General features: G+C 56.1%; 1 protein-coding gene across 10 annotated transcripts in view; it reads left to right on the top strand.

Annotated features, from left to right (window-relative positions):
- SCRIB (scribble planar cell polarity protein) overlaps positions 1 to 23,851 on the top strand; it is a 54,938-nt gene that overhangs the window by 9,097 nt on the left and 21,990 nt on the right. For 6 of the 10 annotated variants that reach the window (XM_070940159.1, XM_070940162.1, XM_070940156.1 and 3 more), the window contains exons 2-27: positions 2,691 to 2,808; positions 3,042 to 3,120; positions 3,474 to 3,563; positions 3,653 to 3,709; positions 3,798 to 3,861; positions 4,109 to 4,183; positions 6,663 to 6,807; positions 7,461 to 7,579; positions 7,699 to 7,898; positions 10,565 to 10,731; positions 10,824 to 10,954; positions 11,141 to 11,257; positions 11,824 to 12,075; positions 13,569 to 13,871; positions 14,531 to 14,593; positions 15,821 to 15,910; positions 16,002 to 16,079; positions 16,367 to 16,681; positions 16,885 to 16,965; positions 17,365 to 17,622; positions 17,736 to 17,846; positions 18,015 to 18,191; positions 18,286 to 18,402; positions 18,570 to 18,758; positions 18,845 to 18,964; positions 21,192 to 21,284. In XM_070940159.1, the coding sequence (XP_070796260.1) occupies positions 2,691 to 2,808; positions 3,042 to 3,120; positions 3,474 to 3,563; positions 3,653 to 3,709; positions 3,798 to 3,861; positions 4,109 to 4,183; positions 6,663 to 6,807; positions 7,461 to 7,579; positions 7,699 to 7,898; positions 10,565 to 10,731; positions 10,824 to 10,954; positions 11,141 to 11,257; positions 11,824 to 12,075; positions 13,569 to 13,871; positions 14,531 to 14,593; positions 15,821 to 15,910; positions 16,002 to 16,079; positions 16,367 to 16,681; positions 16,885 to 16,965; positions 17,365 to 17,622; positions 17,736 to 17,846; positions 18,015 to 18,191; positions 18,286 to 18,402; positions 18,570 to 18,758; positions 18,845 to 18,964; positions 21,192 to 21,284 (3,609 nt within the window). Of the gene's footprint in view, positions 1 to 2,690; positions 2,809 to 3,041; positions 3,121 to 3,473; positions 3,564 to 3,652; positions 3,710 to 3,797; positions 3,862 to 4,108; positions 4,184 to 6,662; positions 6,808 to 7,460; positions 7,580 to 7,698; positions 7,899 to 10,564; positions 10,732 to 10,823; positions 10,955 to 11,140; positions 11,258 to 11,823; positions 12,076 to 13,568; positions 13,872 to 14,530; positions 14,594 to 15,820; positions 15,911 to 16,001; positions 16,080 to 16,366; positions 16,682 to 16,884; positions 16,966 to 17,364; positions 17,623 to 17,735; positions 17,847 to 18,014; positions 18,192 to 18,285; positions 18,403 to 18,569; positions 18,759 to 18,844; positions 18,965 to 21,191; positions 21,297 to 23,851 lie in introns of all 10 variants that reach the window. The other 4 variants (XM_070940157.1, XM_070940164.1, XM_070940160.1 and 1 more) reach the window with 4 other exon arrangements.

Below are 23,851 nucleotides of genomic sequence, written 5' to 3'. Positions count from 1 at the left end.
TTCTAATGGAGCAAAGTCACGTCATCATTTTATTGTCTCCCCTGCTAGGGCCTTATGAGGGAGTTTGTCGAATGCTTAGTTGAAGTTAAGGTGTGTGTTAAGGTGAGAAAAAGTTTTGCTGATTTAAAAGCAGCATATGGTAAGGTAAGTGGGCTTGACTTATGAATATTGTACATGAATACAGGACAGGTGGTTCTTGACTTATGACCAGGTTTTTTGCAACTGCTTGAAGTTTCAGCGGACCCGAAAAAAGGGGCTTACGGCCCAGATTTGAAGTTCTGATGTCCATATCAGTGGTGAAATCTAAAAATTTTTCCTACCGGTTCTGTGGGCGTGACTTGGTGGGGGTCATGTGACTGAGCGTGGCTATGTAGTCACGTGACTGGGTGTGTGTCAAAAGATAGAAACTCACTTTAACAATGTCCTACTGGAGCAGGGGGTTGGTCTAGATGACCTCCAGGTCCCTTCCAGCCCTGGATTGATTGCTGTGCTCTTTCAAGGTATCCTCTGAAGCTGCATCTAGTGCCAGGTTTGTGGTCCTTCCTTCCTCTCCTTTTTCCCTCCCTCCCTCCCTCCCTCCCTCCCTCCCTCTTTCTCTTTCTTTCTTTCTTTCTTTCTTTCTTTCTTTCTTTCACAGCACCCCTCCACCCCCTGTTTTTGTCCTAGCAGACCTCAGGGAAACCGCCTGGGAGCAAAAACGGACCCCCCCACCGCCCCCTTTTTGGCCTAGCAGGCTTCAGGGAAGCCTCCTGGGAGCAAAAACAGACTTCCCCAATAGGTAGTAAAAAAATGCTTTAAAAAGTAAAAAAAAAAGGATTGCGCAGTACATCGTCGGAACTTTTTTTTAACTTTTTAAAGCATTTTTACTACCGGTTCGGTGAACCAGTCACATTTGTTACTACCGGTTCAGGCGAACTGGCCCGAATTGGTAGTATTTCACCCCTGGTCCACATACCCCCAATCATAGAGTCCATAGTGTCTCTATGGTCCATAGAGTCATGTGATCATGTTGGAAGCCAGCATTTACTTCTGGTTCTCACAAAAATGCTCCATAGCTTAACAACCTCAGCATTTGCTTTACGACTGCCAAAAAAAATGTTGTAAAATTGCCCATGGTCACGTGACCCATTTTTTTGACTTGCGTGCTCAGTTAGAATCATACGTCAAGGATTACCTATATGGAGTTTGAAGTTGGTTGCTAAATAAGAGCAGTATACAATGGACATAAATAAAACACCCAGTGAATAGAGGTAGCAATTGCTGTGATTGGGACCGGCATTTTGGTGGTTCTGTGAAACAGTCCCTGGGTGAAAAACCCACAATTGCATTTTACTTCAGCTTTCCTTTGCTTTACAGCATCAGAAGGACCCATCTCTAAACAGCCAGGTGAGCCCAAGTGAGTGGGAAGGTTTTGGGACTCTTGTAGCCCTTTCCCCCCACTGTCCCACCCTTGAGAATGCTCAGCCCAGCTGCTGAGATGATTAGAAAAAGAGAATTGAGGCTCATATTTACATGGATTGGAGAGAAAGGGATTCCCAGAGAGTAAGAAGGCAGACCATGAGGAATGTGCCTCAGATGGAAGGCAGGGTTTGCCTGGTGCTGGCTGCTTAGGAGGCAGACTAAAACCTTTGGTGTGGAACAGGTTACAGTCTCCTCAGGGAGGCTAATTAAGGTCCATAGAGTTGAGCTTCTTCACTTGCATTTGTCACTTTTTAGGGACAAGCAAAGAAAAGAAGCTCAAGAAGGAATCTCTTGTTGAAGCCATCTCTCCACTCTGTGAGGGAGGGGGAAAGTGGGTCAGGCACAGGACAAGACAGGCAAACTGACTGTAATGGTGAAACAGAGAGAGAGATTGACTGACTGAAAGTCACAAATGCTGTGGGTATTGGCTGTGAGGTAACTTTTTCATTACCACTGTAACTGAATAGTTGTTGTCCAAGGTGGTGGTTAAACAAGGGCTACTTGTAGTTCAGCATTGAGCACGGAGTAAGATAAGGGGGTTAGGGTTAGGGTTCCCTTGGTTGTTCAGGTAAAGACGTAAGAAATGTTTCTGCTGTAGGAGCTGGTGTGATGGGGACATGAATGTCTGCTTTTACTTTGATAGTGTTGAGACTACGGTCAGAAATGATTTATGCTGAATGTTGGATAGATTGTATAATGCGACAAGCAGCATGGAATTAAAAAAAAAACAATGTGGTAAAGAGCAAGCCAGTTGTGTTTAGCAAGGAAGATTGCAGATTTATGAGCCAATAGTGGATTTGGCTCTTTGGTCTGAAAGTTTTGCTGTCACAGATAGACTTTCAGCATTTATGGGAAGAGAGGTTGTGTTTGAAGGTTGTCGGGGGAAGCCAGAGACATGAGTGTCTCAGCCATGAGGTTGCACGTGAAGGTCTAATGGGCGTCTTCTGCTCTGGGGAGCCTCCAGGGCCATGTGGTCCTTGTTGAGGCTTCCTCCGGCCTTCAGGGTTGGGTGCAAACGAGTCCCCAAAGACCCCTCTGCTGCTCTTCCCTCCAGCCTTCGCAGAGCTGCCTTTGCGGTGGGTGCAGCTGCGGTGGCCCCTTTGCTTGCTCCAGCAGGAAGAGCAGGCAGCCCTGAGGGGAGGGGAGGGAGGGAGAGTGCTTGGCGGGGGAGGCTGGCTGGGTGGGATTTCCCTCGGCCTGGCAAGCAGCCCCTTCCTCTCTGCCTGCAGCCTTTCTTCCGACTTCTGAACCTGCGCAGGCTGGGCTTGAGTGACAATGAGATCCAGCGCCTCCCTCCCGAGGTGGCCAATTTTATGCAGCTGGTGGAGCTGGATATCTCCCGCAACGGTGGGTAAGGGGCCCTCGTGCCTGGCGGGCGGAGGCTGCTGCCTTCCCGGTCTGTGCTGGCCCAGCCCGGGTGCATCAGGGGAGCCAAGTGGAGCTGCTGGGGCTCAAATTTGGCTATCCAGGGTGGTCACTCTTCCTGTCTTTATGCGGGGGTGGGGGGGGTGGGGGCTTGCTTGGCTTTGCGCTCGTTTCCCTCACTGACTCCTGCCTGCCTTTGGGCTGCTGTGCTCCAGACATTCCAGAGATTCCCGAGAGCATCAAGTTCTGCAAGTCCCTGGAGATTGCCGACTTCAGCGGAAACCCCTTGTCCAGGTAGGGGAGAAGCGTCCGCCTGTCCTTCTGAAAGAGTCTCTCTGACTAGAGGGGACCTGGCCGGGGTTGTGGGGGAGATGGCTGCATGGAGGTTCTGCCCCGCAGGGGCTTTGGGGCTGCTGTGCGAATGCTCTGTTGGAGGGACAGAAGTGCCTTGCCCCAAACGGGCAGAGGCCGAGGAGGCAGAGGTTGACTTGGTAGAGGTCAAAATGGCTAGTGCCAAGCTCGGCCAGCTTCCTCTCCTCCCTTTGGGTCTTGAGAGTCCCAAAGACCAATTGCCCTGAGGGGCTCCATCTGCCCAGCTCCGTGTACCACTGCAGAGCCCTCCGGGGTCTTCCTGCTTCTCCCCCCAGGCTCCCTGAAGGCTTCACCCAGCTGCGCAACCTGGGCCACCTGGCCTTGAACGACGTCTCCTTGCAGAGCCTGCCCAATGACATTGGCAAGTGAGTTCATGCCAGGCATGGGGGGAGGTGGGGGGGACAGGGCTCTTGGCCACTCTTCTGCTCAACCCCGCCTTTCCTTTCTCCCACAGCTTGGCAAACCTGGTGACGTTGGAGCTTCGTGAGAATCTGCTGAAGTGTCTCCCGGCGTGAGTGCCTGTCTGTCCCTGCCCTAGCTGAGGTGGGGGCGCAGACCCTGTGCTCCCAATGCCCCTGACTTTTTTCTCTGGCTTGCAGTTCACTCTCCTTCCTTGTGAAATTAGAGCAGCTGGACCTTGGGGGCAACGATCTTGAAGTGTTGGTAAGGAAGGCGGGGTGGGGGGGGCACCTGCCTTTCTTTTCCTGGCAAGACTTTTGCCCTGCGGCCCTTTCCTACCTGAGCCAGTGGTGCTGCTCTTTGCCCCGGATCCTGAGTAGGAATGACCTGTCCCTCCTTCAGTCTCCTCTCTCAGCAGGCCCCTCGAGGGCTGGGCCTGAAGGTGCTGGGGGCGGTGTCCCCAGGAGGGTGTTTGCCACAGAGAGTGATGTTGTGCTCCTCTCCTTCACAGCCAGATACTCTGGGCGCCCTGCCAAACCTGCGTGAGCTCTGGCTGGACAGGAACCAGCTCTCCTGCCTTCCCCCGGTAAGTATATTATTATTATTATTATTATTATTATTATTATTATTATCATCATCATTATCATTATTATTATTATTATTATTCATATTTCTATGCCTCCCACTCTCCGAGGACTCTGGGTGGCTTACACCAAAGACAGTATACTAAATAGCATATTGCCCTCAATAATCTGGGTCCTCATTTTACCCACCTTGGAAGAATGGAAGGCTGAGTCAACCTTGAGCCGGTGAGATTTGATCTGCTGATCTGCTGAACTAGCAATATCCCCCTCTCTCCCTCCCGTGCCTTGTTCTTCCCATGCAGCGGCCTTGGCCTCAGGTGCTTCTTGCGGGCTGAACCCCCCCCCTCACCCCCAGTGGCTCTTAAGGAGAAGCCTGTGGTGGGAGGACTGAGGCAAAGCCAGACGGAAGACCCAAGACCGGTGAACTTGGGCTGAGGTGCTTCCTTAGAATAAAGGTGCTGCTAGAGCAGGAAGCCCCTCACTAGGGACAGTAAAGCAGGCTGAGTGCCCCTCGCTGCTCCCCCTTTCCCACGAAGGACGAGGATGGAGCTGTGGGGGGGAACGTGGCTCTGGATTTTAGGAAGGCCTAAAGGATGCCTGCTTGACCGCAGTGGGATGATGCTGCTTCTGGAGGGTGTTCCTCGGAGTCCGGTGGATGGGGTAGGGAACCAGGGGGCTCCAAGCGAGGACCTTTTCAGTCACCCTTGCCAAGGTCTCGCTGGCCATGCATGTTGGGAAGGCCCTGCGCCTGGCACCTCTGGAACAGTTGGGCATAAGGCCGGATGTCCACAGTTGTCCCTCAAAACTGGATGCAAACTAGGAGCATAAATGGGGGTCCCTGGGACATCATGGCTATTGGAACTGCCCGTCCACCAGTGATTTCGGGGAAGGCGGGCCGGAAAGTTATGTGGAGCTGGAGGTAGAGTGACACCCCCCCACCCTTTGAGCCGCAGGCCTTGGTGACCTTCAGGTGGAAAAGGGAGACCCAGAGGGGTCTCCAAGCAGGCAGCATTGTCACGATGAGGGACTTCCCTCACCCTCACGTCATCCTAGAGAGATATCACGTGGGCATCCCAAGAGAGGCCATTTCTCGAGGGGCTGAATTTATGGTGCGCATCACAGTCTAACTGCCGACAAAGGGTTGTAGTTTGGCCTCAGTCCCAGGCAGTGCCTGGAAACGGGTCCGAGAATTGCTTGGACCCAGGGAAGGTCATAGCCTCGCATTCGGCATACATGTCGGGATGATTGCCAGGAGGAAAGAAAGTCTTCGCACCCAACAAAATTGCGGATAGCATCAAAAGTGCAAATGCCAAAATGTAGCCTCTTGTTTTTTTTAAAAAAAGATTGCAAAAGAGAGCAGGAGGCCACTGAAATGCTTTGAAAATAAGTCAAAGCTGCCCCGCTGGAGGCTCGTCTTCCAGGCTTCCTCTTGGGGGAAGAAAGGGGGCTCCAGAGGGAAGCTGCAGTGAGCCCCGCAGTTCCCTTCAGATGTCATGGCCAAAGAAGCAAATGAGAGTTGGTAAATTAGGAGCAGGTATTCCATTAGGAGCAATGGAAAGAAGCAGGTGGACGCCAGCATGAGCTGTCCAGACAATCACAGTGCCTCACCTGGTGGAAGTGGCCGGTGGGTCCCTGTGCAAGGCCTTTCCCGAGCAAACTGAAACCACAAGAAGTAACAAGACTTGACGGGCAAATTAAAAGTCAACGAATATTCAGGTCCGGATGATTTGAGGATTCCAGAGTCTTCAGAGGCAGATGGAGGGGCACCATGGAGGCGATTGTGCTCTGCACCCCAGCTTCTGAGGCTGGGTGATGAGAGTCTCCTGCCAGGCTGCTGGGCAGTGCGGGGTGAGGCTCGGGAGCTCGAAGAAAGAAAGGGCTCGAGAGGCAGGGAATGTCAGAAGTATCCTCCCAGACTGGTCCTCCCAGAGCTGCTAAGCTGTAATTTGGCTGCTGCCCAGCAAGGCCTTCGTGCCTAGCCCCGGGGTGGGCACCTGGCGTCTGCAGCAGGGATTAGAGGTGGCAGAGCCCAGGCGCCAGGCTGAGTCCCATTTGCCTGGGCAGGGGGTTGTCCTGCTGCTCTCCATGGCTCTTCCTGAACCCTTTAGAAAGTGGAGATGTCGTGGGGCGCATAATGGGGGTGCACAGACTTTTTCCAACACAGTGCTGGAATTGAAATATAGCAGAATTGCTACCCCCGTTCATGTTTGTTTTAATTGGGCGTGGCCTCAGGCTGTAGGGCAGGCAACCCAGGGTGCAAGAGTGGAAGTGGAAGTGTTGCTTCTGTCCTGCTGGCCGTGTGGTCGCCTGAAGGTTCCCTGTGAAATGGTTTGGGGCGTTCACTTGTTCTGTGTGGGAGGAGTGAAGCCGGCCAGTTGGGAGAAGCCTGAGGAGCGCATTGGTGTGCCCAGTCCAGCGCAAGAGACTGGGCTGTAGTGGAGCAGCCATCCAAGTCAGCCTGCCTGGTTCCACTCTGTGCAGGAGCTGGGCAATCTGCGTCGGCTGGTCTGCCTGGATGTCTCCGAGAACAAGCTGGAGCAGCTGCCTGATGAGATTGGTGGCTTGGTGGTGCTGACAGACCTGCTTCTGTCACAGAACTTGCTGGAAATGATTCCCGACGGCATTGGTGAGTGTGGCCACGCTTGGGGGGACCCTAGTGAGGTTTTGGAGGGGGGCCTTTGGAAACAAAATGTCCTGCAATGGCATCGGCTTTGACTTGGCTTTGAAATCTGCTTTTCCTTCCTCTTTGTTCTTATTTCTGGAGTTGGGAGGAGTGTCTTTGAGAACCGTTCCTTGGTAACAGAAAGTGGAGGGGGGCAAAGAAATTCTTGATTGGGAAAAAAGCTTCCTGAAAGCAAAACCTTTTAAGCTTTCGTTATAAAGTTAAAACGTTGCTGCTGTTATTGTTGTTAGTGTTATTTATCTCTGCTGCGCTTTCCTGTTAAGGGGCCATACGACGCTTAAGTGCCAGGATGAGAGCATAGAAGCATGATATATGCCTTTTGTTAAAGGCCTTCTGCCCTCTGATGCCCAAGCGGGCACATGCTTTTCCTTAGAGGAGTGCTGGGGAAGGGCTGCTCCAGCCAATGCCCGGGCAGCTTCCGGTTCCTCTGCTCCCAGATAACGGCTCTGTCATTAATCCCCATGAACCATGCTGATGGCCCCGTGTTTCTGAGAGAGCTAAGGTCCCCAGAGGGATCTCAGTCACTTCTTGCAGAACCGAGCCTGGAGTGTCCCTGGCTGTGCAGGGTCATATATGCTCTCTTGACCTTTGCTCAGGCCAGCTGAAGCAGCTCTCCATTCTGAAGGTGGACCAGAATCGTCTCACGGAGGTGACCGAAGCCATTGGGGACTGTGCAAACCTGTCGGAGCTTATCCTGACCGAGAACTTGCTACAGGTGGGTGTGCAAGTTGACTGTGCCTGCTCTGTGCCTTAAGTAGCCGCTCTCTAGGTGAGTTAGCAGGTCTGCCAAGGGTGGCAGTCTTATGCCTCCACCCCTGGATGCTCTTCTCTCAGTCCCTCCCCAGGTCTCTGGGGAAACTCACCAAGCTGACCAACCTCAACGTGGACCGGAACCGCCTGATGGTGCTCCCTGCAGAGATTGGGGGCTGCAGCAGCCTGAATGTCCTCTCCCTTCGAGACAACCGCCTGGAATGGCTGCCCCCGGAGCTTGCTGGCACCATTGAGCTGCACGTCCTGGACGTAGCAGGCAACCGGTATGGCTGGGGTGTGGAAAGGGAAGAAGCTCAGCCTTGGGTCAGAACTGGCGCCCTGGGCCAGGGGACACCCCTCATCACCCCTCATTGTGCTTATCCACCTTGTTTCCAGGGGGGCCTGGAAGTGACTAAAGAACGCAACGGTCACCCTCTTTCCCTGGGCTCTGCGCTTTTGCCAGTTACTGAGCGGAGAGCTTCTCACAGACGTGCCGCTTAGTGGCATGAAAATAAAATGTATCAATTTCAGGTTTGGAACAAAACAGCCCATCTTGTCACCTGAAATTAAATCAGTGAGTAAAGATCTCAGTAGTAATGAGCACATCTCGCAGCCTGAATATAAATAAGAAACACCCCCCCCCCTTCTCTGTGCGTTTTCCAGTTCCTCCACTGCCTCTATTTTGTGGCGACCAGAGCTGAACAAGTATTTCAGGTGCACTCTGACCACCGCGTCATAGAGTGGAAATATCACTTCCCGCAATCTTAGCATTGTACCTCTGTTGATGCAGCCCAAGATTGTGTTGGTCCTTCCCACAGGTACTCCTGCTGAGCCAGGTCTTGCCTGCCTTGTACCTGCACTTTGGCTTTTTCTTACAAAAGTATCGGGGCTTGAATTTCTTTCCATATTGATAGACGGCCAAGTGTTAAAGTCCGTAGCGCTCCTTTTGAACCTTGAGTTTGTCTTCTTGGGTGTTCACAGTCTTCCTCCGCTCCATGTCACTTGTGCCTTTGATGAGCACCTCTTCTGTCCACATACTGGAAACATGCCCTGGTGATTCAGCCGACTGCAGATCCATCCGGTCATCCTTCCCCTTTATTCTACCTTAGAAGAAAGAACACCGTAGTCTACTTTGGTCAAATACCTCCCTGAGGTCTAAAGTTTGCTGCATGTGCAGCACAGCCTCCGTCCGCTATTCTAGTCACTTTGTCAAGAAAAGCAATCCTACTTATCTAGCATAGTCTACTTTTAACAAACCCACGTGAGCATCTAGTAATTGCTGTTTCGTTCTTAATGTTGCAAATCCTCTCTGGTGATCTCTCCTATGATTTTCAAGGTATTAATTCCCAGATATTCCCTGCAGTTTCCTGGGTCCATTTTCCTCCCTTTTTAAAAGATTGGGGCAGTGTTAGCTCTTCTCCAATCTTCTGGCAGTTCCTCTATTCTCCAAGAGTTCTCAGAGGTGATGACCGTTAGTGGTTCTGAAATCCACCCAGCTCCCTGGAATACAATCCACCCAGTCCAGGAGACTACCCAGGGGAACCCTCTCACCATTGCCCCGCCTCCCTTTCCCTTTTGCTCCCCATGAGGCACCTTCGCCTAGGTCAGGGGTCGGCAACCTTAAACACTCAAAGAGCCACTTGGACCCGTTTCCTACTCCTACAGAAAAAAAACACACTGGGAGCTACAAAACCTGGGTGGGCATGGCCAACTTGATGTCACTCACTCCCACCCAGTCACATAACCACCTAGCCACGCCTACCCAGCCACAAAACTATTCTCTATGTCTCTCTCCCTCTCTCTGCCCCCTCTTTCTGTATCTCTGTGTCTGTCCCTCTCCCTCTTTTCTCCTCTCTCACCCACTCTCTATGCATCGCTCTGTATGTGTCTCTCTATGTCTCTCACCCCCTCTCTGTGTATCACTCTGTATGTGTCTCTCTCTCTCTTTGTGTGTGTGTTTCCCCACTCCCTTCGCGTGACCATCCTCCTCTCGTAACTCCCTGGCCAACTGTGGCTGAGCCGGGAGCGTTCGCACGTGCAGGGAGACTCCAGCTTGAAGTGGCAGGAAGCGAAGGCTGCCTTATGTGCAAATGTGGCACGAAGGCAGGTACAGGGCAGCTTCGCTCCTTCCCCCTCCTCTTCTCGGGACGCCCGGGACAGCTGTGTCTGAGCTGGGAGCGTGCACACACATGGGGAGAACCTCCTCAAGCGAGTGCCAAAGCTCAGGAAAGGTGCACGGGAGGCGGGCAGCGCATCAGGACGTGCTGCAGAAATGCTCCTTTGCCCCAGGAAGGGGCTGCTCATATCCTCCCCATGGCCCTTGGATTTGCCTATCACATCAGGCTGAACATGCCCCATTTATCTGTGGCTAAGAGAAAGCTGTGCTTTTCAGAAAGACCCAAAGAATGGCAATCCCTCCAGGAAGCTCCTGGTTAGCCTTGATGGCTCTACTCTTCTTGACTCGGTCCCAATTCATGTGACAGAGGCGTAATGGAGGAAGAGGCAGTGGCAGCCTTCCCCCCCCCCCCCCGAAGTCTGGGATTCTGCTCTGCTGTTGCTCAGCCCCAAATCTCCCTGCCCCTTTTCCTTGTGGTCCATGCAGCACCAGGGTAACCTATAGCTCCGGTGGGCATCTTCAGCGCCAAGATGCCTACTCCCCCCGTACACATGTCAACTGCTAGGGAGCCCCAGGTCCCACGCAGTATAGTCCCACCAAGGGCAGCTGCTGCAGCAGCCCCCTCACTTCACCAAGGGGGAGAGGAGTGGGGAGAGTTCTGGGTACCTTATTCCTGGCAACTCACTTTGCCCAGAGCTCTCCCCCCCAAGTGCAGGGGGGAAAAGTTTGAGTCCAGCCCTTGATGCTGCCAGAGGAGCTGCTCTCCCTGGCAGCTTTTAGGCCAGAGGCGGGGACAAAGGGATCCCCCCCCCTGATGGCTTTGCACGGACACAGGCTGCAACACTTGCCCTTCGCCCTGACGAACCTGCACCTGAAGGCCCTCTGGCTGGCAGAGAACCAGTCGCAGCCCATGCTCAAGTTCCAGACGGAGGAGGATGAGAAGACGGGGGAGAAAGTGCTCACCTGCTACCTGCTGCCCCAGCAGCCATCTGCCAGCTCAGGTAAAGGGGCTGCGGGAACCAGCCTCTCCAGGAGGGGTGTGGGGAGCCCAGCTCGCCCTCACTTCCAGCACCCCTCTTGGTCTCCCCTGCAGAGAACCTCCTGCAGAACAGCCTAGATGAGAGCTGGGCAGAGGCCAACCCCAACCGGGTCAGTGTGATCCAGTTTCTGGAGGACTCTCAAATAGAGGAGGAAGAGGAGGAGGAAGCTGGCACTGAGAAGAGGGTAATGGCCGAAGGAGAGGAGCAGGGCTGGATGGGGCGGGGGGCCTTCACTGGCCTGGCTGGCGGGGGAGGGGCAGGTGATCTCCTGCTGCTTCCTGGAGGAAGCAGCCGGAGCTGATGAGCCTCGGAGGAACCTTGCCATGCCTTCACCTGCCAGCTTCTCTCCCCCCCCCCATGGTTTTTGCAGGGGCTGCAGCGCAGGGCCACTCCGCACCCCAGCGAGCTGAAGTCCATGAAGAAGGGAATGGAAGTGCGGCGCAGTGAGGCCTCTGCTGCAGCTAGGCGAGACTCCAGTAACTCTGAGGTGGGCAGCTTCTGCCAGCAGTCAGGTGGCCTACTCAGAGAGATGCCCGCTCGGCCCCTGGTTCACGGGTGCCTCGACCTCTGCACCAGCCTGGTCTCTTGCAGAGGAGTCTAAAGAGGGCAGCCACCGGGCCTTGAGATCTCTTCCTCGCCTTGCCTTGCACTTCAGTGGTGTAAATTGGGAATTTGGTGAGGGAAGTAGGGGCCTGTACGATGGATCCTGTGGGGGAAGAGGCTGTCGTCCTGCTGACAGCCATGTTCACACTGGTCCAGGCTGGCTTGTTCAGCAGACAGGGTGATGTTCTGGTGTAGCAGCTGCAAAGCACCTTGCCAGGCCCCCCACTTAGTCTCCCCAGATCCCAGAAAGGAGTCGGTGGTTTGGGAAGAGTGGCCTCGGGTCACAGCCCCCAGCCTTTGCTCCCACTCTTCCCTTTCCTGGCAGGGCGGCCCAGTGGAGGCAGCTGAGGGGAGGCCTCCCAAAGTGACTCTGGTGCCCCCGGGGTTGCCACAGTTGCCAACGTCGGCTCAGCAGTGCCCAGATTCTCAACCAGCTCCCCTCCTACACAGGGCAAGAGACTGAGTGCCGCCTCCAACCACAGCGAAGACTCTCGTGTCTCTGGCAGCATCCTCTCTGCCAGCGGCGGCCCGGAGGAGGGGCAAGAGGCGCAACAGCCAGAGGGCACAGCAGCAGGGGCTCAGCTGGAGGAAGGGGGGAAGCTGGTGTCCGAGGAAAAAGGCCAGGCGCCCCCAGAGGAGGTGGCCACGCTGGAGGAGACGGCGGAAGACCAGGAAGAGGAGCTGGAGTTGGAGTACTCTGAGGTAGGAGCCGGGAGGCTTCCCAAGGCAGCTTCTCCAAGGGCCCCAGGTCCCGGTCGCTTTCCCCGCTGTACCTGAGGCTGCTGGCCGAGCTGAATCGAGTAGAGGCCAGACCTCTGGACTGTGGTCGCCTGCAGCCCGGGTGGCAGCCTTTCCGGGCCCTTGTAGATAAAGCGGGCCCCTCGCCTGCTTCTCTCCGAAAGCCTCTTGGGAGCCCAAGAGTGGGGCGGAGCGGGCAAAGGAAGGGCAGCAGGTCAGGCTAGCAGGCTGTGAAGGCCACGATGTTGGGAGCATTCTGGTTCTGACCTGTGGCTCTTCCGTGACCGGAAGTGGGCATAGCCCCCACCCTGGTGGCAACACAGCTCTTTTGAAGGACTTGAGGATTAAAAAGTCACGACACCCTGCCTTCAGTTTTTCTTTAGTTTTTCTATATTCATAATTTCTATGTTGGGTTTGTATCTTCCTTTTTAACACTAAATTTCTGTTAGCTGCCTAGAGCCCAGCTTCAGACAATCAGATAAATTTTGCCAAGAGGGAGAGAGTTAAGCAGCTAAAGCTGGATGTTCAGTCCAGCTACACATCCGGCGGGGCCAGCCCCTTCCACCCTCCCTCCCCCTCGGCTGGCAGCAGAGCTGGAGGAGAGCAGGGTGGTTGCCTCGGGGGCCCTGGCTGCCCTTGCCCGGCTCCTCCCAGTCCTTTCCCTGCCTCTTCCTGAACAGCAGGGGGACCTCCTTGACCACTGCCCAAATGGAGACCCGCACCACAAGCAGAGTGTGGGTCAGGAGAATCAGGTGGCACGGCGATCCAGCCCACAGCCTGGGGGAAGGCCGATGGAGAGCAAGGGCCAGCCGTGCCTCTTTTTCTGAGGCCCCTGAGGCCTTTCCTCCTGGAGGGGCCTGGGGTCTTTTCCACCGTCCTACAACCGAGATGGTCCTTAAAGACCTCGGGGCTGGTGAGGGGAAAACCACCCCAGGCAAGGGAAGGCGCAGCTGCCTCTGGTGTTTTCGGCCGGGCTCTTCCTGCCCACCAACTCCCTTGGGCCCTTTTGGGCTCTCTTGCTAGACAATTTGAGGTGCGGGGTTTCTCCGCTCACCAGGGCATTTCCATGGGAAGCAATGGGCCACAGGTGACACTTCTCCCGCTGGTCTGGAGGAGCTGCAACTGAGGGGGATGAGGACTGGCCCCTCTTCTGTCTGGCTGCTCACACCTGTGCCCAGGGAGGGGGCATTGCAGCTGAAGAGCAACTGCAAGGGGGACCCTGGCAGAAGAGAGGTGTCGGCAGCACCGCTGGAACGTGGAGTTGAGCAGCTTGAAAACAACCCCCCCCCCGCGTCTCCCAGGCGTGAGAGATGCCCCTCCCCTCCCTCCTCACATGCGTGGCTTTCTCAAGCAGCCCAAAGGGGTTGAGTGGCGGGCAGGGCGGCCCTGCGCTTCCCCCCACAGCCTGGAAGGGGTTGGCTTGACCCTTCCTTCCCCGGCGGGTGATCTCTTTGCAGCCCACGGTGCACTTCGCGGAGGACACCCTGGTTCGCAGTGAGGACGAGGAGACCCTCCCGTTCCCCACAGGAAAGCAGCGGCTGATCCGCAAGGACACGCCCCACTACAAGAAGCACTTCCGGATTACTCAGCTGCCCCGCCCGGAGGCAGTGGTGGCCCTCCTGCAGGGCTTTGGGGCCAGTGGTGGCCCCCAGGAGGAGGAAGAGGAGAAGCCAGAGCAGGAGGAGGCCTCGGAGCAGACAGGGTGGGGCCAGGAAGAGGCAGCCAGCGAGGGGGGCTCAGCGGTCCCACCCTCGGTCAAGGTGAGGGCCTCCCTGGGAGGGGGTTTGATGGGGGGAGGCTGGGCGGGGATGTGGTAGGGGGGGGAGACCCAGGCCTTAACTCTCCTGGCTGTGCTGGCAGGGTTGGGCTCACCCGCTCGACTGCCGGGAGATGGCAAAGGCACCTGGTTGCATTCTGTGCCCCCTCGGCAGCGCCCTGGAGGGTGGGGGTGGTGGTGTCCAAGGTGGACCGCAGGTGGGCTTTCTGTTGCTCGTTGCTCTCCCTGCTGGGGGTAGCCCCTGGCGCACGTGCCCTCCTGGGTCGAGGCATAGCGTCTTTGCCCCCAGACCCAGAGCAGCCTGGCTGCCTCTGGTCCCCAAAGCTGCAGGGCTTCCGGATGCTGAGGCTTGCTCCGGTTGGTGCAGCTCTTCGCCTGGCCCTCTCTCGCTATGCTGGCCTTGCCAAGAGGGGCAGTGGAGGGCCTTTCCTGGGGGGGGGGAATGGGACAGTGAGGAGGAGCCCCCACCCTGCCTGCTCTTGCTCTCTCCCCGCCTTCTCTCTCTCTGGTGTGGTCTCTCGGTGCTGGGTGGGGTCTGCCTGCCTGCTTGCCTACCTGCCTGCCTGCCTGCCTCTCCCCGGTGGTGGTCTGGGGCTTCCCCACTAATCCGCCCTCTGCCTCTGCCGGTTGCTGTCCTAACAGGGGGTGTCGTTTGATCAAGCCAATAATCTGCTGATTGAACCCGCTCGCATTGAGGAGGAAGAGGTCTGTACCGCCCCGCCGGGTGGGTTTGTCTCTTTCCCTGGTCGGGCCGGAGCTGCTGGCAGGGCTCCTGGGCCACCCTGTCTACATGGCAGCTCCTCCTTCCCTCTCCCCTTCTCTCCTCTGCCTCAGTTGGGGAGGGGGCTGACTGAGCCCCTCGGGCAGGAAAGGCCCCGGAGAAGGCAGGAAGCTTTCCTTGCTGGCGGGGGCAGCCCCTGCTCGGAGAAGGAGGCTCTGGGGTCATCCTTAGGCCCAGCACTTTGGAGCTGGTCTTGGTGCCCGCAGAGGCAAGGCGGCTTTTCGTGATCCCTGAGAGAGATCCATGGTGGCCCCGTGGGCTTCTTGCACTCCTGCTCCCTGTGGCCTGGCGCCCCACTCCGGCCTGACAGCCCCTCTTCCCCTGAGCCTTGCTGGGCGGGGCCCTTTGGCTCCCCTGCTGCTGTCTGTTCCTTTCACATCCGGTGCAGCATTGGTGGCTGGGCTTCTCCCTCTGGGATGTCTCCTGCTTTCAGAAAAAAAAAAGGGGGGGGGAGTCCTTGAGATTCCAGGTGAGAATGGCTCTCCATCTCCACCTGAGCACCTGGGCCGGGGCTCTGATCCCCCTGCTTTCCTGTCTCTGCCCCTCTGCTACCCTTCCAGCTCCACAGGGTCCTCTGGGGAGCTGCTGGCTTCCTGGGCAGGGGGCTCTGGGCATCATCTGCAAAGGGGGATGGCTGGGGGGAGTTTCGCAAGGGGTTTCGCTCCCCCCGTTATGCTGGTTGCCAGGGGTGAGTGTGCATAGGGGGGCCAACTAGAGCAGCCTGTGGAAGGCATGGCGGTTTCTGGCTAGCTGACTTGGCCTCTGTCCCTTCGGGGCTGCCCTCCCCCCCCCGGTTCTGCCCTCCCCCCTCCCGGCCTCCCCCTTCAGTACCTCTGATCTCTAGTGGAGCTCATGCTGCAGTGAGGCCGAGGGGCTGTTGCCTGGCCAGTTGCACCCCTCAGCCTCACAGTCAGCCTCCTCCCCAACCTCCCTGCCTTTGCTCCAGTCGCAGCCGTGAGTCAGGAGGGCCCCTGCCCAAGCAAAGGCTCCTCACTGGCTGCCTGTCTGGAGCAGGCTTTCCAGGCGGAGATTCCCCTGCCAAACAGATGGGCACCTGTGGGGTGGAGGGTCCTCCAGCCGACTCAGGAGGAGGGCAGGCATCCCCTTCCTTGCACCCATCAGTCCCATCCCCCCCTCTGTTTGGTTTCCAGCTGGCTCTGATGATCGTGCGACAGACGGGCGGCCTGGGCATCAGCATTGCAGGGGGCAAAGGCTCCACCCCTTACAAGGGAGATGATGAGGTGAGGGTTGGGGACAGCCTTTCAGGGGTGGGTGCCCCGGGGTGGCTGTTGGGGGGTCGATTCCCATAGATTTCTCCCCCTCCTCTCCCAGGGCGTCTTCATCTCCCGTGTGTCGGAGGAGGGCCCAGCAGCACAGGCCGGGGTACGCGTGGGGGACAAGCTCCTGGAGGTAGGTCATGGGGGCAGCCTCCTGGGCGACTAGGTACTGTGCCAGGCCTGGCTTGAGATGGCCCGCGGTGCTGGAGGCAGCGGTGCTGGCCGGCTGCTTTTCCTGCTAGCAGGACAGGGATGCCTGCCTTGGCTAAAGGATTTTGGGGCCGGTGGCCACCCCATCCCAGTGGCTGCTGCCAGCTCTACCTTGTTTGTCCCTGGCCCAGCTGCCTGGAGGGCCTGAGGTTTGGGGGCCGGCGCAATCCTCTGCGGGCGCTCGTTCAGGGGGCTCTCCCTGCCCTTCAGGTGAATGGGGTGTCCCTTCATGGCGCTGAGCATCATGTGGCGGTGGAAGCCCTCCGGGGCTCGGGCAGCAGCGTCTCCATGACAGTGCTGCGGGAGCGGATGGTGGAGCCTGAGAATGCCATCACAGTGACGCCACTGCGGCCCGAAGATGATTACAGCCCACGGGAATGGCGTGGAGGGCTGCACTTGGCCGTGGGGGCTAAGGACACCACCCCGACTGAGCGCCTCTCGGCCTGCCTGGTGCGGAATGAGCGGGGCCTGGGCTTCAGCATTGCTGGGGGCAAGGGCTCCACCCCGTACCGGCCAGGCGACACGGTGAGAGGAGAGCAGAGGGGGAGCCTTTTCCTGCTGGTGATGCTTTAACCCCCCACTCCCCTGGAGAATTACTCCTGGGTCTTGCTAACTTGGGGAATCTGTTCTGAATGGATGGAGCCCCCCCATGCCCACCCCCATGGGGAGAAGCTGGGACCCTCTGCAATTCACCTGGGACCCTCAGTGATCCGGCCCTTCCTTTGCAGGGGATCTTCATCTCCCGGATTGCAGACGGGGGGGCCGCCCACCGGGAAGGAACGCTGCAAGTGGGCGACAGGGTCATCTTGGTGAGAGAAAGGGCCGGGGTGGGTGGCAGGAACCCCCTGTTGGACTCTCGGGAAAGGGTCCTCAGGCTGAGCCAGTTTCTCCTCACCTCCACCCCGTGTAGGCCCTGTTCCTTCCCTTGCCCTAGAGCCGTGGGAACTCAGGTGGAGGGGGGAGCTTCCAGACACCCACATCAGTGCCAGCTTCCATCTCCCTGCCCCCCATCTTCCCTGCTGGATGGTGTGAGTTCCCTTTCCTCCTCTCCCCACCCCAGATAGTGATGGAGGGGAGAGCTCATGTCCTAGAGGGTCCCCTCCCCCCATGAGCTGCTGGCAGGCAGCATAGAGCTGGCTCCCTTCTTGAATCCCAAGCCTGCCTTTTGCCCCTCCCCCTTTGCTGACACTGATTTGGGGCCGTTTTAGATCAATGGGGTGGACATGATGGAAGCCCGGCACGATCAGGCTGTAGCACTGCTGACTGCCTCCCCACCCACCATTGCTCTGCTGGTAGAAAGAGAGATGATACCCCAAGAGAAGGACCTGCCCGTGGGACTGCGAGGGCTCCAGGCGCCTTCGCCGCCGCCTCTGCCCCCCCAGGGAGACGCCCTGCTGGAGGAGGCGGCAGCGTGCCCTCCCAGGAGCCAGCTGCCTGAAGGCATGGAGAGCCAGTACCCCACCGAGGTGGGTGACCAGGGCTGCTCTGGGCTGGTGTGGGCCACTGGGCTCCCTCCCTCACCCAGGAGAGGCAGCTGCCCCCCCAATGACTGTAGGGAACCCCTGGCCTGTACTTGCAGGAGGTCTGCCTGGTCAAGGCCGGGGGGCCCCTTGGCCTCAGCATCGTGGGAGGCAGTGACCACTCCAGCCACCCCTTCGGCATCCACGAGCCGGGAGTCTTCATTTCCAAGGTAGAAGCGCTGGCTGCCCCCCCTCCCCCATCCTCAGGCACCCAGAAGAAGGGCGTGGTGCAGCTGGGGCAGTTGCTGCTCCCATCCCCCCCACCCCCTCTGGGAGAGGGGAAAGGGCTGCAGAGGGGCTCTCCTGTAGATCCGCCTCCCTCCTGCCCCCTTGCGCAGGTCATTCTGCACGGCCTGGCCTCCCGCAGCGGCCTGCGTGTGGGGGACCGGATCCTGGAAGTGAACGGTGTCGACCTGCGCCAGGCAACCCACCAAGAGGCCGTCAGCGCTCTGCTCTCCAGCGACCCGGAGCTACGGATGGTGATCAGGCGAGACCCTCCCCCGCCTGGCATGGAGGTAGGGAAGCTCAGCCCCCTCTTTAGTTGAGGCTGGAGAGCCTCCTCTGTCCCACGGAGTGCCCCCCAAGACGCCGGTTTGTGTGTCCTGGCAGGAGATCTGCATTGAAAAGAGGCCTGGAGAGAAGCTGGGCATCAGCATCCGAGGCGGCGCCAAGGGCCACGCGGGGAACCCCTTTGACCCCACCGACGAGGGAATCTTCATCTCTAAGGTACTTGGCGGCCCCTCTGGTGCATGGCTGGGTGAGTGGGACAGACCCAGAGCAGCAGCCTCCCCCCCTCCCCTATTGGAGCAAGGGTGGCCTTCTGAGGGTATCCTGGGGTGGGCCTGGGGGGGAAAGCCGTGCTGCCACTTTCCCACTTCTTTGATGCCTTTCAGGTCAGCTCCGCCGGGGCAGCAGCCCGTGATGGCCGGCTGAGGATGGGCCTGCGCATCCTGGAAGTGAACCAGCAGAGCCTGCTGGGCATGACCCACACGGAGGCGGTCCAGGTCCTGCGGGCCGTGGGGGATCGGCTGCTGGTGCTTGTTTGCGAGGGCTTTGATCCCAAAGCTATGGCTGCCCTTGAGGTTGGTACCCCTCCCCACCCTTTCCCAGGGAAGGGTTCCCCACCCCCTGGCCAACCCAGGCCTGAAAGTGCCTCCCCTCCCCCCAGATGTCTCCGGGAATCATTGCCAACCCTTTTGCGGCCGGCATTGGGCGCAAGAACAGCCTGGAGAGCATCTCGTCCATTGACAGGGACCTCAGCCCAGAAGAGGCAGATCTTCTTCAGAAGGTGAGAGGAGGAATGGGGCCACTTGGGAGGATCCTGGGTCTCTAGGGCAGGGTTAACCCTAACCCTAACCCTAACCCTAACCCTGAAGGGAGCTGTGAGAAGGGGAGCTCTAATGGCCGCTGCTCTTTGGACCAGGCCTCCCCCAGGAGCCCTCCCTCTGGATGGATTAGGAGTGGGCTCTTTCCACTCACCTGTGAGGTGAGAGGATGGGCCCCCAGCTGTCCACATGGCTTGAGAAGCAGAGGCCGAGGGGGGTTGGGTGCCAGCAGTTCTTCCACTGAACTTCAGCTGTGAGGAAGAAGAGGAGGAGGAAGGCAGCTCTGCCTCCCTTCGGTTCCCTCTTGGCCTCCTGTCTTTCTCCTCAGGGGCAACGTCTGCTGAGGAGCCACACACCCCTCCAGCCCTGACATCTGAGCTGAACTGCTTCGGGCAGCTTAAATTGCCACCACCACCATCATCATCATCACCATTGCCACCAAGGCAAAAAAGGAGACCCCTCCCCACCCCCACTCAACTTCCTTTCCACCTTCCTTTCATTGTTTTGCAAAGATCCCCAAATCTTGTAAATTTTCCTTAAAGGCCAGCACCGATCATTTTGTTTGCTAGTTTTCTACCTTTTTCTTAAGCAGGAAAGAGGTTTTTTTTGTTGCTGCTGCTGCTGCTAATCACAAACGTTACCTGCTGCTTTTCACTGGAGGACAATCCAGAGAGTTTCCAAAGCCGTTGTAGGAAGTGCAGAAGATACAGCAGATTACCACAATGGGGGTTAAAAAGAGTGAAATAAGGGCTAGCCTGCAAACGGAGAAGCAACCGTGGGCAAGCCAGAGTGGCTGGCACGGCCTTCTGCCAGGTGGACCTGCCCGGCTGCGGCCTACAAACGGGCAGCTCCCAAGAGAAGCCGGGGGGGGGGGAGGGGAGAATGTCTACCAACTGCAGCAGGGCCTTTCCTCCAGAGTGGTCCTCTGTGAGCCTCCCAGGTTCCTGGAGCTATTGGAGAGGCTGCTTGGCTGCCTTTGTGCATCCCGAAGGCCGGTGAGGGCAGAGAGCTGATGCCCTAGCTGGCCTGGCCCCCCCCTCCTTGATTTGCCCCATATCTCACTAGGGGGCTACTCTTGGTGGCAGAGTTTGGCCAAGGAGGTTTTCAGTTAGTTATCTCAATTGCCAGCACTTGCTGTGCTTTGCTCATGGGGACCAGAGTTCTCTTCTGCAGGAGGCGCTGCTAGTCCCTCTGAGGCCGGGGGGGGGGGAGACGGGGCAGAGGAGGCCTCCCCTGGACTTAGAGGTGAGCACTTAAGCACAGCAAGCAGCCTGAGGGGCGGAGGGGAGACAGGGCAGCTGTAGTCGTGTCCCTCAAGGGAAGCTAGAGAGAGGAGGCTTCCAAGGCCCCCAAAACAAGGAACAGGAATAACAGCTGGAATGGGCAGCTGGCTGGATTTCTTGCAGATCCAGGCTGTCCTTGACTTAGCAGTCGTTGAGTCAATGACAGTTGCAAGTCATGAGGGTCATTGATTTTACTATCTTTTTATGCAAGGGCCAAGGTCATTAAGCAAACCCATTGTTTGCTATGTGGATTTTTTTTCCAGGAAATGGAAGTAAAACAGTTTCTGGGGGAAAATGTTGTAAATAGAAGTCCTGTGATCAGCATTAATGTGTTCTGATTGCTGAGCGCCCCAAATATGGACACTTGACATTGCGGAGGTCATAAATTTGGAATGGGGACATAAGTAGAGGAGATTTGTCATAACTTGGAATGGTTGCCAAGCAACCACTTACTCCAGAACCTGCAAACATCTGCAAAGAGTTGGAATTTAGAGGCATTTTTGATGAGTGAAAAGCAAACTTTGTGCATTTTCCCAATTTTTCAGGGAATTTTATGTAAGGTGCCAGTTTTGGTCTCCAAGTGCCCCCGAAGCTCCTCCCCCATGACTTTTTCTCTTGGTCGTTCTTCTCTTCGTTTGGGGTCACAGGAGGCTTAAAAATGACCCCCAGTTTTGCTGCCAATGTGGCGCTTTTAGAGGGGGGGAAATAGCCCGGAAGGGAAATGAGGGGAGGGGCTGGGGGTGCCCTGGGATGAAGAACTGCTTCCTTGTGGCATCTTTGGGGCTGCCCGAGGCAAGAATCCTCTGGGGCGGGGGGGTGGGGGCTCCTGCCTGGCCAATGTGTGCTGGGTCTACTTGTCCTCTGTGAGGTCAGAGCCAGCCCTGACCCTCCCCGTTTCCTTCCCCAGGACGGGGGCAGCGCAGAGCCCCTGCAGCTGGATTACCGCACCTTGGCAGCCCTGCCCAGCAGCAGCAGCCGTCTCCAGAAAGGCCCCCGCGGCGTGAGTGACGGGGTGGGCTCCTTTGGGGGGGGGAGCCTGTCTCGGCTATGGGTGTGGATGGTGCCAAGTTCGCCCCCCTCCCAATGGCTTTGCCTCTATTTGACTGGAATGGGAGGGGTTGCCAGCCCGAGCCCCAGGAATTGTTCCTTCTGCTGGAGGGCCCAGGGGTTGTCGCCTCTGGCTGGGGGAAGAGGGCAACTCCTAGTGTCCATTTCCCAGCAGAGGGAGAGTCTTGCCTTGTTTCTGCCCCGGGGTGGGCAGTCTTTTCTTCCCCAGCAGAGCAGGTAGTGGGGGGAAAGGAGGGCTTTCCCAGGTGCCTGGGGGAGAAGGGGGCATGGCTCAGGGGTGCAGGATGGCTGTGTGTGTGTGGGGGGGGAGGCTAAACAGGATTAGGGCTGTAGTGGGCCCAGAGTTGTGGCCACCCCAGCCCCTTCTGCGTCTTCTGGAAGGCCCGGGGAGGGCAGTGTGTGTGTGTGTGTGTGTGTGTGTGTGCTTGAGGACTTCCCTTCCTCAGACAGTCCTGGAATCGGGACAGGCTCTGTGTGCCTGCCAGCCTTCCCCACGTCCTGGGTGGCAGGCAAGGTGGCCTCAGCTCTGGCCCTGTGCAGACAAGTCCCTTGCCAGGGCCTTTCTCAGGGCTGGAAGCGGAAGAGCCATCTTGGCCACTTCTCCCACTCACCCACCCACTCCTCTTCTTGCCAGTTCCTGCTCGGTGAGATGGAAAAGGCCAGGTGGTTTCTTCCCCTGCTGAACGTCCCTATGGGTCAGGCTTCCTCCTCAGACAAGAGGCAGGCGGGCAGCGTTCAGGCGGTGCTTTCAGAGAAACGGAGCTTGGTGTACTCCCAGCCCATCCCTTTCAGCACCAACCCCTTTGTGTTGGCCAGTCGGCAGGGCCCTGCGTTCCTAGGGAGGCCACCCCTTGGCTACAGCCAGGGGGGGCTGCTGAAGACCAGCCTCTACACCAAGGCAGGTGGCCAAGCAGCTGGCGTGGCGTGGCGTGATGCCGCATGGTGCTGCCTGGCTGAGCAGCCTTTCCTATCTGCTGCTTCTGGCTCAGGAAACAGAGCCCTTCCTGGGGGCTGCCTCTTGTTTGCTGTGGGTGCACATAGGGAGAAGGGGGGAGCCAAGGCTGCCACAGGGGTTCCCCATAAAAGTGGGTTCTTCTTAGCCGTTTTCTCCAAGGGTGACTGTGTGGTCTTGCCTCTTAAAGCTTTGGCTTAATCTCTGCTGATTTACTTTTCTAAGGATCGTGTGTGTGTGTGTTTAATTTCGCGTGATACTGATTTTAGTTTTTGCTAAGTAAGAACGTGGCAAAAAGCAGCAATGAACCAAACCACATGAAAGGCCACCTGCGTAACAAGAGAACCGAAAAGAAGCCAAAGAACTCCATTAAAAGGAGTTCAGGCACAGGGGGCTGCCCAGACAAGCTGCCTGCCACTGCTATGTGTCCTTAGGCTGTGGAGATTGGACTACTAAGTTATTTATAAATGGGTAAAATCCACATTTCTAGAATATAGATTTAGAACACGTTGACTTCTATGAACTTTAATTTCTTTCTGTGAACCAGGACATAAAGTACTAACTAATCAGTAAAAAAAAAAAAAAAAACCCACTCGAAGAACGTGAGAGCCACTTTTGGCTCTATTAAGGTGTGGCCAGGAGGGTCACCTCTGGTGCTTTCTTCAAAGTCCAGGAAGTCCCTGAAGCACTGCTGGCTGAATTAAATCACAAGTTTTGTGCGATTTTTGATTGATTGATTAAGAGTTATCAGATCAGTGCTGACTGCTAATGCTAACAAAGATAAGATTTTCCCCATGACTCCCTCTCTCTCCCTCCCTCTCTCTCTCTCTTCCCCTCCTCTCCCTTGTCAGAGTTTAAATCCAGAAGCACACATAGATAACTGATTCAGCTGGATTCATTAACTTCTTTATATACATAATAACAGATGAAGTATTTACAATACCAATAGTTGATTCTTCTTTTTTATAATTTTTTTTATTTTCTTTTAATACAAACATTCCAACTTGCGTTAAACAGTGTGTCATCTGAGTATAAAATTCTTCATGTCTTAACAATTAAACTTACCCCATATTCATTTCTTACATTCATTCTTATATTAATACTAAATAATAATAATACTGATAAAATAACATAAAACTAACATTTCTCTTCTTGACTTATCTATTTTTACAATACATTGCTTTCATATTTATTCTCTAACCATTGATAAAATAATTCCCATATATTATAATAATCTGATTCTTCTTTTTCTTGCAAGTGTTTATTCATTTCTGCACATTTTAATATTTTCTTAATCACTTTTTCATCTATAGGGATTTCTTCGCTTTTCCAATTTTGTGTAAATACAATTCTAGCTGTGGTTATTACATGAATAATCAAAAATAGAGTTTCTTTAATATAAATTCCCAGTAAAATCCCCAACAGGAACAATTCTGGTTTTAAATCAATATGTTGTTGTATCATCTTCTCGAGCCACATGTGAATTTTTGGCCAGTATCTTTTTGCTTCCCCCCATGTCCACCACATATGTTAATACGACCCAGGTG

The sequence above is a fragment of the Pituophis catenifer genome, unplaced genomic scaffold (genome assembly GCF_029215685.1).
Source record: "Pituophis catenifer annectens isolate HBS135680 unplaced genomic scaffold, rPitCat1.0.hap2 SCAF_3, whole genome shotgun sequence".
Lineage (NCBI taxonomy): Eukaryota > Metazoa > Chordata > Lepidosauria > Squamata > Colubridae > Pituophis > Pituophis catenifer.
This window is presented reverse-complemented; position numbering and strand designations above follow the sequence as displayed.